Consider the following 15,076-nt stretch of genomic DNA (forward strand, 5'->3'; position numbering starts at 1 on the left):
TAGTATGTCTGTGGTGATATGGTTAATTTGTAGATCCAAAGAGGCCACAGAACCAGTCTCACATGCTTTGGTGTCCTTCCCTAAAAAAAATGTGTTTTCATATACAATAAGTAATTGTCTTCACTTGACTCCCGCCCCCCCCACCCCCCAAAAGCTATAAATTCCCCTTGCTGTACATTTCTGTTAAATCCACTACATTGGTTTATATGGTCCAGGTACATTTTTAAAATGTGTGCATATTACCTCATGCATAATAAAATAAAATGTGTGTGCCAGGCCAGGGCCATAATAAAGTTTGAAACAGTGTACTTCGGAAAGAATAGAACTCAAATGCACCCCGTTTACTGGCTGGTATTTTAACGGAAATCAGTATGTGAAGTAAGCAGTGACCATAAAAAAGTACAAAAATCATTACAAAGCAAGCCATCTCTGACCCTCCAGCCAATGCCGCTAGCTTTTCCACCACAAACACGCAGTCTGCAGCATGTTTTCGGATCACGGTGCAGGGAGGGGCCTGCTCACTAACCTGCATCTGTTCAAACAAAATGCTTAATACTAACAAACTGCAGTATCAATTCTAAGAAAAGTATAATACTTGATAGAGTGCTTCCACTTAGATTTAGTAAGTTTAACCCAGTTTCACATTATTTAATCAAGTTCCTACATTTTAAGAATTAAAAGTGGTCAATCAGGACAGAAACACAGTTTGCTCCAACAAGGTAATTTGGATCTCCAGGAAGACACTTGTTTTGCCATGTTTTAGGATCACCTAGGAGAGAAAAGAAGTTCCTGTCATTGGCAGTTGGTGAAACCGCTAGCCGTTGAGGTCTGCAATCACGGGGCAAACATGGAGACATACACTCAGATACAACTCTCTCCTATTTCTTCAGCATATGCACTTGTATCAAAACTCTAGGTGCTGTATATTTCAATGAAGACTCACTGGTATCTCAGGATTCAAAGCAGTTTCAGATTTCTCTTTTATTGTGTTTTCAAGTTCATGTCTTTTCACAAATCATGAATAGAAGCTGGGGTGACCATAAATGCCTGAGGTCGTTCTGGTGCCCGGGGCCATATAATTATTCACAGCACTTTTGAAAGTTGGGACAAACATGCTATGATCACCCATTTGAACTGAGTAGGAGAACATATTTCTCACACTCAACTACACAGCAACATATGAATACCTGAAAGTTCTGCAGAATCTCGTTCCTAAAGACCCTTCTTTCCCCTTTACCAAAAAAAAAATCAGTTTAAGTCTGGACCAAGAGCTTCTCAGCCCTGATCTTAGCTGTGTGACAAAATCACTCTTGTAGTTCTGAGAACTCATCGACTGCTGAATCTGAATTGGGGCTTGGGTATCTGAATTTAACAAGCTTTTGGTGATTGGAGATCTGTAGCTAGAGCTAAGAAGCCCCAGGCAGTGGACACCAAGTATGAAGAAGGCTGGGATGACTGTCTTTATGGCATCCGAGATAACTGATGTTCAGAGCTGCTGACTTTTGCCTTCCTTCTGCCCACCATCCCCCCTCTGTGGGACAATGTCTGGGGATGTTTCTGCCTGTCACAACTGACATCTAGTGAGCAGAGGCCAGGGATGCAGTGAAACATCCCACAGCGCACAGGACAGTTCCTACGACAAAGCATTATTATCTGGCCATAATGTCAACAGTGCTAAGGTAGAGAGAACCTGCCTACAGGGAGCGGGACGTCACCTGAATGGTCCCAGTCACAACGGGCTCAGCACCTTAAAACAGAGTGACTAAACAGAAGCTAACTGACTTCACAAATATATGTGGGCTTATGCTGTACTGTAGATAAACAGCTTGTTTAGGCAATGAAGTAGAGTTATGACAACTCTTTGGAAGTAAATTTAAAAATCTTAACTTTAGGCTCAAATTTCTTTCCAATATACTAACATTTGTTGGGATTAAAGTCAGTTGTCGTCAAAATCTACCCCTGAATTTCCGAACGGAAATTCACAGTAACAAAGCATTCTAAAGCCACACAGGATTATACAGAAGTACATTTCTGTTCTAGGTGAATGTACCCAAATTTAACACAGGAAAAAGTTGTTTCAATCTAACAAAATAACTTATGCTCGGTGGCAAAAAATACAAAATTTAACAAAGAGAGAAATCATTTATGCCTCATATACTATCTGGGAAAAATCACCATAAAACAAGTAACTACAACAATTATTTTAAAGCTTCTCATCCTAATTTGGTTTAGAAAACAATCAGAGCTCATGCTACAACCTGACTTTTAGAATATATATATATATCATGTTTAAAATGCAGCTTCATTAATATTAATTCAAACTAGGCTAATAAAATGCTTCTCACTGGAGTCCCTGAGGAAACAGCTCTACTATCTAGTGTGTTAAAATTAATTTATTAGCTTTCTCAAGAAAATGGTATACTTGTAGATACCAGGAAATATATATTTATGTATGATTTTTAATCTCAGGTAGTAAGAGAATATGTTCCTATAATTTTTATACCCTAAAGCTCTATTTCACATTATGGGGCGCCTGGGTGGCACAGCGGTTGAGCGTCTGCCTTCGGCTCAGGGCGTGATCCCGGTGATCTGGGATCGAGCCCCACATCAGGCTCCTCTGCTGTGAGCCTGCTTCTTCCTCTCCCACTCCCCCTGCTTGTGTTCCCTCTCTCGCTGGCTGTCTCTATGTCTGTCGAATAAATAAATTAAATCTTTAAAAAAAAAAAAAAAAACTGTATAATGCTCACCTGGTTTACTAAAAATTCAGAAACAAAACTTTAAATTCTTATTTTTCTATATGAGGTTAAATTAAAGTGATCTATACCAAAAATACAGAATGTTTCAACTGGTAACTGATGTAGTCACCCAAGGAAGTGAGAAATGCGAAAATGCAATGGAAGCTTTGAAGCTATGATCTTAAGAGCAAAAAGCCATGTAAAAGTAGTGTGTATAATAGAAGCTATTCAGAGTTTAACACTGAGAAACCATGGCCAAGCATGATCACAGTGGAAGGTACTTTTTGTCTTTCAAGTTTCTCTGGTGTATATACTTTGTAGGTTGAGAAATTAAAGAAAGGTAACCAAAAACAGAAATTACTGTATAAAGGAATCAAATCATTTTAATAAGAAGATGAAAACACCTATATATGCAGGGCAGTAATAGTTTTCCCACTGCATCTTAATTTTGAGAGAACAAATAATTTTCTTGAACACCAAGAAACAGTCAACTTTTGGCCAATCATCAATGTTTAAAAGGCAGAAACTTCTGTACCTTTCCACATTCATGTGTGCATGCACCACAAGGAAATTTTAAAACACTGGTGATGCCTACAAGGCCACAGGAACAGAGGTAGAGATTTGCTCACAAACAGCATGGGTAGCTCCAACAGCCCAGGGATTAATCAATGACAGTACCCAAAGCCCCCAAAGGACAGAGTGAAGACAGCATACCCGACGAGGAGTCGGATGATTTTAGAGCAAAAGACCAACCGTCAGGAGTCATGGACGCACAGTGTGGTAAGCGCAGCTCCACGGGCTTCAGGAACTTGAGGCCATGGGGCCCACACATCACTAAAGGGCTCAGCAGTGTCTCACCTGCAGTCAAAGGGGGTGGGGGTGGGAAGTTAGATGGCCATCTTCCTTCTAGACCACAGTTCTCCTCACACCCCCTTCTAATGATGTGCTTTAAAGCCAAATGCAATTAATTCTCTACAGCCGCAGTGACCAAGAAAAATACAATAGAAGACACACGTGTCATTTAGAATTTTCTAGTAGCCACTTTGAAATAAAGAACAGGTGAAATACACTTTAATATTTATGTAACCCAATATATCCAAAACATTATTTCAACATGTAATCAATATAGTAAATCTCTGCATTCAGTGTGTATTTTTATACTTCCAGCACATTTCAATGCAAAATAGCCATAGGTAATTTAAAAAACAAAACAGATGAACACAGGGGAAGGGAAGGAAAAATAAAATAAGATAAAAACAGAGAGGGAGGCAAACTGTAAGAGATTCTAACTATAGAGAACACACTGAGGGTTGATGGAGGGGAGGTAGGTGGGACACAGGCCAGATGGGTGATGGCATTAAGGAGGGCACTTGGGTTGTGATGAGCACTGGGTGTTATATGTAAGTGATGAATCACTAAATTCTACTCCTGAAACTAATATTACACTATATGTTAACTAATTTGAATTTAAATTAAATCTTAAAGAAAAAAAAAAGTGAAAAGCTGGAAAAAAATATTACACGAAAACTTCTTCCAGAAAAATTAATCTGGGAATAAATTTTATGACAAAGTAGAAAATATGCATAAACAGGAACTCTGCCCCATCTTAGTAATTTTAGTCATTTTTATGATTTTTAAAATAATCTGTGATTTCCTTATTGTCACAACAAAGGATAATGTTAGCCCATTAGGACTGCATTTCAAAACTGCTTACATCTATCACTTCTCTTTTTTAAGTTTTTGGTGAAATAGTATTTCATTTTGTATCCTTTGTTTTCAATGAAATTTTTAACCAAGGATGTAAAAAAAACAACAAACAAAAAACCAAAAAAAAAAAAAAAAAAAAGTAGCCACAGGTAGCTGATGGCGACTGCATTAGATCATGGGGTTTTTGTGAGATATATTCAAATGTACTTTTTATAAAAGTTACTTATAGGGTACCTGGGTGGCTCAGTCAGTTAAGTGTCTGCCTTTGGCTCAGGTCACGATCCTGGGTCCTGGGATCGAGTCCCCCATCGGGCTCCCTACTCCGCAGGGAGTCTGCTTCTCCCTCTCCCTGCCACTCCCCCTGCTTCTGTGTGCTCTCTATCAAATAAATAAAATCTTAAAAAGAAATGTTACTTATATCTGATGTTTTAAATGTTTTATTTGCTGCAGACTCTGGCTTATAAAAGATTCATGCAGGGCCAACATGTGCTAGTGTTCCGCAAAATGTAAGAAACTGAGGTAAAGTGACGTATTTAAGGAAGTAAAGCACCTGCTACAAGATTCCAAAAGAAGTCCTCACACAGTTCATTATATCGTCCTGACAGATCCAGAAAGATTATGAAAAATAACACTTTCCTAGATTTCTCAAGAAGTTCAGAAACACACATGGTAATACCTAATAGGGATATGTTATTTACTCTGTTGAGCCTTTACCAGTGCCAGGGCTAGCTGATGAGCACCTGCCCTAAGACGCTTCTCTTCCACAATCAGGTAACGGGCATGGAGCAAAGCCTTTCTGACTGGGTGTTACCTAGACCCATCTCCAGAGATGCAAGGGGTAAATAGCTCAAAGACAGATTTGTTGAGGTCAGCTAAGACCACCCAGCAGACAGGTGGAGGAATGCTCAAAGGCCTGTCTGTCACCTGTCATCATTGTCACTTTCATACCGAAAGTAAAGCCCACCGTGTGGGCTTTAAGTCTAGTGTGCTCACCTCTACCACCTTGGCCTTACTATGGGATACCCCCTGCATACATACCTATGATGCCATTCCAGGGCACCCTCCTCCACAGTGCTCATTTGAGGGGCCTTCCCTGATAGGAGGAACATGCTGCGGTTGGCAAAGTAGAAAAGGGGTCCAGATTGTCCTCTCAACTAAGCACTGCAAGCGTTGACGAGCACAGAGGGCAACTCTAGTTATTAAAACTACAGAGAAAAATAAACACACTTACCTTTCTCCTTATCTAAAGGCGGGAGGATGCTGTTGTCTCGGCAGACCTTGAAATAGATTTCCTGCTCAATTCCCTCAGGAATGGCTCCTTGTGGGATAATTATACTAACTCCAGTTTCTATGGAACTCAACACCCCACCATTGCTGTTAAACACGCCTCGGGCTGTGGCCACCACAGTATGACCATCCTCATCTTCATCTTCTTCCACAGCTGAAGGGCTAAGAGTTCACAAACAACTAATAAGTAAACCCCCAACAATACACAGGAGTTCCCACTAAGACTCTAACAGGTGGTTTCATTTTATTTTATTTCTCCATAGAATCAGGAAGGTAAGTTTTCAGTGACACATTTTACTCACAGGAGTAATAATAAATCATATTCTTCCTGGAGAAATCAATTTCACTTTTTGAAGGTAACTAATCAATTTCCCTTCATTACTAATTTTTGCAACTAGAATGTACAAAGTCTTATCATCTTGCTCGCCCAACTACTATAGTTGATTGGTTTTAAGAAACACATTTTAACATCCATGAAATTCATGTTTTAAAACTGGCAGTCATGGTTTAATTGGCAGCACTTTTCTCCTTCTTAGTGATACGTAAGACAATGGTGCATCCTACAACTGACGGCATCTGAGACCTGGCAAGTATTAACTAGGTTCTCCACCTCCCTAGGATTTTGAGCAGCACTCCCTGAGAATCAGTCCTTGCTGTCAAAAGCCTCCACAGTGCCATGAGGTAATACTCTGGTGGGGTACACCTCAAGCACCACGGAAAAAAACCAGTATATTCACTTAGTACACAACGAATACCAAAGGCCAAAGGGATGTGGTATTAATGACTGTTTCAAAAATGTAGGCTTATCAAGACTTCCTGAAGTAAAATTTTGAGTCACAGCCTAAAGGTGAGCAGAAAGATGGAATGACACAGTAAGTGTGTGAAGGGAAGCTGCAGCTTCATTCCTGCACGACCAGAGCATCAGGGACAATGCTGATGTGTGTGAGGAAGACCAGGTTTCCCATCCCCCACCACTGGAAAGGTTCACAAAGAGGGGAAGGCAGCACACTGCCATGACCATTCTTGTTCCTGGGAAGCAGACCACAGGTGGCCCTCCTGGCCCCAGGTTCTGCCAGCCTGGTGCTTCTGTTTCAGTGGGTGGCCTGACAATATAAGTGGATTCAGGAGGCTGAGGTGTGCTTATGTGTGGCCAGAATGGGTCTGGTTAGTCACCACGTAAGGACAAGAGGGAAAGGAGTATACGGAATATGGATCCAGGTAGGCTCGCTTTGTCTCATTTGCTCAGACATCTTACTCATTACAACTATAAAAAGAGCTGCTGTTTTTTTAACAACCATTCTGAGGTTGTACATTTTTATTTCTAACATCACTGTTGAACAAACAGTGGACAAGGAACACAGATGCTTATGTTTTTGAGATATTCTCCAAGTGTACCTCACCAGCCCAAGGTTAGAGGTTACGGAAACCTATGGTTGGTTAAGAGTATGGGCTCTGAGGTCAGATGACCAGGGGCTGCCGAATGTAGGCTCCCCTCACCCTGGCTGGCTGTGTGACTCTACACAAACCACCATGTCACTCAACCTCAGTTCTTAGTAAAATGTGGATAATGACAGCACCTACTCACCATATGTGGTTGTTAGCTTTATTACTTCATTAACATTATCTTGTAGGACCTTTCACATAACAGCACTCATTGCAACATTTTGGACAACACTGTTTAGTTTAAAATTGAAGTTAAAATGTTCATTTTAAGTCCCAAATCACAGAAACTACACTCACATTAGACAAATCACAAGACCAAGAAAAAGGCAAAACTCTTACCTCACAGGAATAGCTTTAGGCACTGTGCTGATATTGTTCATTTGATATTTAGGCTTATCTGCGTGGATGGAGAAAGTTTCAACCCCACTGTCAAACTCAGGAGGCTGTGCCGCACCGTGTGTTTTCGCAAGTGTTTTGGGAGAAGCGGGGGCTTTTGAAGACAAGTCAGGTTTATGTGCCGTTTCACTTGGCAGCAGATTGTGGTTGAATTTAGGACTTTCGAACTTGCGCTCAAATGGCCGGGCAGAACTTGTGTATGGTTTTGGCGTGAATCGATTATATGCTGGAGTGACCGTTTTCTGAGTCTGTTCAGCTCCATTAACTGGAGCTTTATCTGGGAAACTTTTCTGGGGATAGAAAGTAGACTGAACAGTGTCTTCTCGGTTCGGTGGTCTGAACGTTGCTGGCTTATTCTGAGATGGAGGTGGGTCTGGTTTGGACACTAAAGAATTCTGAAAATCCAGCGACACCGAATTACCTGAAACAATAAACACATATTAACATTTTTAAAACTTCCTCAAAGAAGTTTTAACAGCCCCTCTGGTGTCTCTCCCATTTTAATTTGTCCCGATGCTGGAGTCAAGGCCCAGGTCAGGGTCCCCACTGCTAGAAGATGGCTCTTGAGCCCTGGTGGCTGTCTGTGACACTGAGGGACCAGGAGGGGGATGGACACATGTGGTGCTTTAGTATATCCTGCTGCCTTGGAGTCAGGGTCATGCTGCTAAGATTCCAGGCCTCCCAGAGCCTGGTGTCTGAGTATCCCCTCTCCAACATCCGTAACAAATTAGAAACAGAATGACAATACAGCCATGATAAAAAAAAAAAAAAAATGAACACTATAAAACTCACCTAACTAAAGTCAAAGGAAAGCCACAAAATGGGAGAAGCTATTTACAACCTGTATAATTACATGGAATTAGGATCTAAAACCTTTAAAGAACTCCTACGCGCACACAAGAAGATTCAACCATAGAGAAGATGGGCAAAGCCCTTCAGAGGCAACAACGGAGTGAAGACTGGAATGCTCAGTTACCATACAAGATGTACAACCACACTACTAGGAAAATGCAGACCCAAAACAAACCCCAAATGCTGTTTCACACCCATTAGACTGGCAACACTTCAGTTTGGTAATACCGAGAGTTGGCAAAGATGTGGAAGAGGACTTTCCATGTATGGCTGGTGGCAGTATCGAATGAATTCTAGAAACTCATTCAGAAAAAAATAACATCAATGCTACACAAAGTCTTCCAGAAAAAGAGAGAAGGAACATGTCCTCGGCTCCCTTTTATGAAACTAGCACAAAAACAACAGCAAAACCAGACAGGGACATCATTTAAAAAAATAATAATAATAAACCCAAATTCCTTGTGAACACAGCAATATATTTTACTACATTAACAGAACAAAGAAGAAAAAGGTTATGATCATCTTAATGCTCTGTGACCAGATGCTTTCAGCAAACTAGAAGGGAATACAAGGGAACGTCCAAAACATAATAAAGGGTAGTTATGAGAAGCCACAAAAATAGCTAACGTGGTAAGGGTGAAATATTAAATCCTTTCTCCCTAAGATCGGGAAGCAAAGATGTCTGCTCTGAGTAATCACTTCTTCTCAACATTTTACTTGAGGTCCTTGCCAGCATAAAAAGGGAAGAAAAAGGAATAAAAGGCGTTTAAGGATTGGAAAGAATTAAAATTTTATCAGCAGATATGAGAGTGTGGAAAGAAAATCCTAACATGGGTAATGTCAATCTACCACTACGACTCTACAGCACATCTGGCTGAAGACTTGGCCTAGAATTTGATTCCTACATAAATAATTGAGAAATGTCTATAGTAGCAAAAAGGCAACAGGAGAATGGATAAATCGTGGTATATTCTTAAGGTAAAGTAGACAACCCCCCCCTTTTTTTTTCAAAGGGCCAAATAAAACAAGGGGCATTTGGAGGTGAAGGCAGCAGTCCCCCTTTCGGGGAATCTGATGGAAGGCAAAGAGACACAGTTTGAGGAGGCAGCGGGAACAAAGCAAGGTGCTCTGAACAATGGACTAGTGAGCTGTACACGTCTGAGGACGGAGGGAAAGGGAAAGATGAAGCCAGCAGGAATGAGGGAGAGTGGCCCAGGGAGAGAGACGGTGTGGGTAAGGGGAAATAGTTATTGCGCAGAGACCTGTGAAGGCGCGAGTGTGGACAAAAACTCAGGGGTACAGCTGTTAAAATGAATCAACTGGAGCTGCTGGCCACCTTGCTAGGCTCTTGCCACAGTACCTAACCGCAAGGTGCTAAGGGACACATGTTATGTGGAAATTTATAGCCTTCCTATATCCACAAGTGAAGAAGGAACATAACAGTGATTTTTACAAACTACCAAATATTTAGATTCAGACATACTGGCAAACAAATACTACGTCCAGAAATTGAGCTGTGCTAGTAAAGGAGATTAAAATCTATTTAGCTAAAAGGCTTGTCTGATATGATGGTCATAGTCATAAAAACAGGAGATGTACTTTTACTTACCAAAACCCCTAGTTTTCATTGCTCCCAGCCTAAGGGTTTCAAGTATATCTATTTGAATGAAAAACCCTTTTGCTTACAAACTGAAAGTCAATTTTGTAAGTATTCCTCTATTACAGCAATAATGGCAACTTTCGAACTTCCTACCTTCACCATGTGCCCCCTTGGCATGCGTGTGGAGGGCAAGAGAGGAGCTGGTACTGGGCTGAGCAGGCTGGGCGTACTGGGAGGGCAATGGGGGAGGAGGGGGAGTTGCCTGCACTGGCTCATAGCGCTTCTCACCAAATGCTCTATCCATGCCATCAGCTTCAGGAGACTTTCCCCTGTGAAAAAACGAAGACAATGCCAACATATGAAAATGGATTTACATTTACAAAACAAGTACTCATTCCTCTAAGTATCCCTGAGTTTATAAAACAAAAATCTAGAAATTTCACAATTTACTCTTAGGAGTATAAATGGCTAACTCTACCCAAATATACAAACAAGTTCAACCATTTATCAGCACGAGAAATGTAAAGACAGCACAGATACTTGAAGAATATTAGTAAAACATCCAGAAGATGGCAACCAAAAGGCAGATGAAATTTTGGGTATACTTGTAATATTAATCATGTTGCTTACAAAAACCAGCAATGGCTGAGAGGTTTGAGAAAGTCTTCCAAATATTTTGAAAAATATTTATTGGCCCCAATCTTCCTTAGATTCATTTCTGATTTGGTATCTAAGGTACAAAAAAAGCCTTGGTTTCTGGCATGCTTAGAGCACCACAAAAAAATGGTTTTCTACACCAGAGACTGGCAAATTTTTTTATTGTAAAGGGCTGTACAGTAAATGCTGTTGGCTTTTGGGGCCATACAGACTCTTGCACAACTATTCTGCCCCAAAGCAGCCATAATATGTAAATGAAATAGGTGTGGTTGTGTTCCAGTAACACCAAAAATACTGGACATCTGTCACTTGGCAATTGCCCTTAATTTACCAGATCCATTTTTTGTTTAACAACTGCCATAGTAGCAGACACTGCTTGATTTTACAAGGCTCATTTAAATCAAATTGTGCCATGTATGCTTATTTTTTTTAGATTGCCAATTTTAATATGTAACATGTAAAATTCAAACAAAAGAAATCTTTAAAATAGACCCATAATTACAACACTGCCATCTAAACCTTTGCAGAGAGCCAAAGCTGCACTGGCTTTATGTGCACAAACAAAACAGACATCTCGACCATACTTTCACAGAAAATTTCATTGAAGAAGTCTAGTCTTGTGATTAGCTTTAAAACCACGCTGTTACGTTGCTTTCAGGCTCTTACGCAAAGCATTTGAAGACTTTAAAATCTAAAAGTGCACGTAATGCCAGTGATGCAGTGAGGGACACCTTATGTAACAGCCTCACATTAATGCCAGTCTTACCACTTGACGCTCCTTTTCAAGTAGTCATAGCTAGTGTAAGAGCCAAGAAATCTAGGTGACGGCAAAGCAAGCGCAATAGAAAAACGAAAGGAAATGGGTCAATCTAACTAAGAACATTTGCAGCGAATGGAACTCAAATGTCATTTTAAAATAGCAACCAAAAGATACACATTCACCATTTCAGAATAATTTGACCAAAAAAGAAAATATCACTACCTCTCATTTAAGCTAGGAAAATCACCCACCAATTACAATAGGGTAACGTAGTTCGGTCCCGCCTGCCCGCCTGCCCACCCTCCACATATTTTCACTGCGCAGCTAGTGAGTAGCAAGGTGCTTGAACTTTATTCCTCTTTCACTTCTGCCCTTTGGCTTCACTTGCTAGTGCTAAGTAAAGAAATGAACTAAATAAAGGAGGGATACTAAGAAAAAGCAGCAGGCTCTGAGTAAGAATGAAATGCTCCATTAAAAGAAAAGGGCCGGACAAAAGAAATCCTCTAAGTGCAAACAGGAAGAAACCCTATAACACAGGCTGTGCAGCTCCCCAGCAGGGTAATGAGGAATGAATGGGCGGTGGAAATAGGCCTGCCTTTGAAACACGACTGATTAACCTACGCTCCTTCTAGCAAGACCTTATCCATCACCAGTCCTAGAGCTAAGCCCTGGGATGGGTGGAGCCTATTTGTAGAGCTGCCATGCTTGAATCTCATAGCTTCTCTCCTTGAACGTCACTCACACAGGAACAACCTAATGTCAATCTTACTTAGTTCTTAAGAAGCTGAAAACTGCTAACATTTGTTTTGAGACCTGGAAGTCTCACAGTAAGTGGACTCTTGAGAGAGAGCTATTCTAGTGCCAGTAAAATCCTTAGTTGCCCTGAAGAAGCGGAGTCTCTGGGCTGGGACAGGTACACAGACCCGGAGGGAGATGCTCTTCCAGCCGTCGGGGGATCCTGGAAACTGCTCACTGGCTGTGAAGACGAACATCTGAGCCACTATTTCCAAACCTTCCCAGTCTGACCCAGCTCTCCAGAACTGTAAGACAGGTGATACCCACTTGCTTTCTGGGGCGTCTGTCCTATGCTAGCAGACTTTTCCCCTCTCTAACTCCCACCATTTCTGAGGTGTGTTTTTATTTTTTATATGTTTTTTTAAAGATTTTTCTTTATTTATGAGAGAGAGAGAGAGAAAGAGCGCACAAGTAGGCATAGCAGAAGGCAGAGGGAGAGGGAGAAGCAGACTCCCTGCTGAGCAGGGAGCCTGATATGGGGCCGGATCCCAGGACCCTGGGATCATGACCTGAGCCAAAGGCAGACGCTTAACCGACTGAGCCACCCAAGTGCCCCACTGAGGTGTGTTTTTAAGTGGAATGTAAGCAAATATTATCCAGAAGAAGACAACTTTGATATTTCTGTTTTTTTACTTTAGAAAATAAAGGCCTGCAGGCAGTCTACTGGTGACAAAAAACAGTAAATGGTTTTGAAATACAGGACAAAAAGGATTGTATATTTTAAATGGTTTTCCAGTTGTTAAAGCTGTCTTAAGGAGGCACAAGAGTACAACAGCACTAGAGGGGGGAGACGTAGAAACACCTCCTCTCTTAGTCATCCTGTCTTATTCCTCATTCCCCTTCCCAATGCTCTACGCACCGGATACCCACATGGGGAAACGCAGCACAACTATGAAGAGTTTTCACTTTATGCCACAAAGGAAGGAAATGTATACTAGCGTCCATCTCAAGTCACACTGTGCCACTCTCATAACACTCACAACAGGAAACATTCAAGAGTCCTGGGCGTATGCACAAAGACAGATGTCATCTATTTCTGTCAAAGGCAATATATCCTTAAGAAACCTCTGACCAGCTCAGACTCGTTCCTCGCAGAGCTGTATTAATGGAGAGGGGGGCAGCTGATGTGCCTAGTACACTGTGCCCTGCGCTGCTGAGTCCCCACCCACTAAATACTAGGCAGCGTTCTAGACCCTGTCGGAAAATTATACATCACAAATATGTTACTAAGTCTTCTTTGAAGAAAAACTCAATTAACTCAAAACCAAAAATGCTTTGTCAGCTGATTCTCTGAAAAGACTTTTTATTTACTTTTTAGACCTAAATGTATTCTTTTAAGGCTGTATTGTTTACCAAGTACATAAAAAAAATTTAAAAAATAAAATAAAATAAAATCTCTCTCCTTATACTACACCCTTGGACCTGCTTCTAACAAGAATGAAATACGGGGCGCCTGGGTGGCTCAGTCAGTTAAGCGTCTGCCTTTGGCTTGGGTCATCATCTCAGGTCCTTGGGCTCATGCACTGCCGGTGTTGGGGGGGGGTCCTTGCTCAGCGGGGAGTCGGCTTCTCCCTCTGCCTCTACCTCTTCCCTATGCTCGCGTTCTCTGTCTCAAGTAAATAAATAAATAAAATCTTAAAAAAAAAAAAAAGAATGAATGTGTTTAATGACTGAAGTAAAAGTGAGCTCATTAAGACTCACTGAGTCTGGATGCTCTCTCCAGATGTGCTGGGCACCTCTCTAGTGTTGTGTTAGGGGAGGTTCACAACACTGGTATAAGACACTGTTTGCATTTAACAATGCCCACAGCACTCAAAGTTTGCATTTGCAGTTCTCACAAGCAGCTTTCTTCTCTAGACAAAGATTTAAATGCATGACAGTGGAAAAAAGGTTTTAAAACTTCACCTCAAATGATGTCTAAGAAAAGAGTGGTAATTAAAATTAGGTTTTTAATATTGGAGGTTTTAAAGTATATTCTAAAAAAATTCCACTCAACAGGAAATAACAAATGATAGCTAAATCCAGATAATCCCAAGCATCTAATTTACTAAATATCTGGGTGCTTTGGAAATTAGACACAAGAAGGATCTGTGATGGCTTTCTGATGTGTCAAATTGGGTAAGCCGAACTATAGTCCCCATCATTTGCTCAAACACTAATGTAGGTGCTGCTGTGACAGGGATTTACAGATGTAATGCCTCTCATCAGTTGAGCTCACTTAATCAAAAGGGAGATCTGGACGGAACCTTTTAAAGAGAACTTAGGCCTTCCCTGAACTCAAGAGATTCCCAAACAGTTCTGCATCTTCTCTTCCTGTCCTGTGAACTCATGCTTGTTTACTGGCAGGGTCCCGCAATGGTGTAAATGAATTCCTTGTAATAAATCCACATCTGCTCCTCATTCTCCACCTGTGCCTATGTGAGTTTATATATCCCACTCTGAGTGGGTCTGTATACCAACAAAAACCCCAAGTGAGAAAGACGAATCAACAAGATCCTCAAGAGACAAGTCAACAAAAGGGAGGAGCACACAACAGGGAAAAGACAACTAGGAGTCAAGAAACTTGGGTGCTCGGTCCTAGCTCTACCCCTGTAATTTCATCTCAGTGGACTTCAGTTTGCTCATGCATAAAACTGGACCAGAAACTTTAAAGTCCCTCAAGCTCCAACAATAAAAAAAGATAAGCTCTTTCTCACCTTGGGGGGGAAAAAAAAGAACACTCTATTGTCCTCCTTCAAATAATGTTGCCCCTGCCATGCTATTTTCATATTTAAAAAGCAAAAACAGAAAAGGAAAAGCTGCAGCATTAAGTGTGTTGTGCAGAGGGGAGACTTACGATTCACC

General features: G+C 41.1%; 1 protein-coding gene across 5 annotated transcripts in view; it reads right to left on the reverse strand.

The window, feature by feature from the left end:
- Positions 1-335: 335 nt before the first annotated feature.
- The window catches only part of TJP1 (tight junction protein 1), a 106,451-nt gene continuing 91,710 nt past the window's right edge, over positions 336-15,076 (reverse strand). For 2 of the 5 annotated variants that reach the window (XM_040642681.1, XM_040642679.1), the window contains 5 exons: positions 10,174-10,349; positions 7,512-7,989; positions 5,674-5,891; positions 3,510-3,593; positions 336-769 (listed from right to left, as the gene is read on the reverse strand). In XM_040642681.1, coding sequence (XP_040498615.1) covers positions 675-769; positions 3,510-3,593; positions 5,674-5,891; positions 7,512-7,989; positions 10,174-10,349 — 1,051 coding nt within the window. In that variant the 3' untranslated portion in view covers positions 336-674. Of the gene's footprint in view, positions 770-3,449; positions 3,594-5,673; positions 5,892-7,511; positions 7,990-10,173; positions 10,350-15,076 lie in introns of all 5 variants that reach the window. The other 3 variants (XM_040642680.1, XM_040642677.1, XM_040642678.1) reach the window with 2 other exon arrangements.

The sequence above is a fragment of the Ursus maritimus genome, unplaced genomic scaffold (assembly GCF_017311325.1).
Source record: "Ursus maritimus isolate PB19 unplaced genomic scaffold, ASM1731132v1 scaffold_27, whole genome shotgun sequence".
NCBI lineage: Eukaryota > Metazoa > Chordata > Mammalia > Carnivora > Ursidae > Ursus > Ursus maritimus.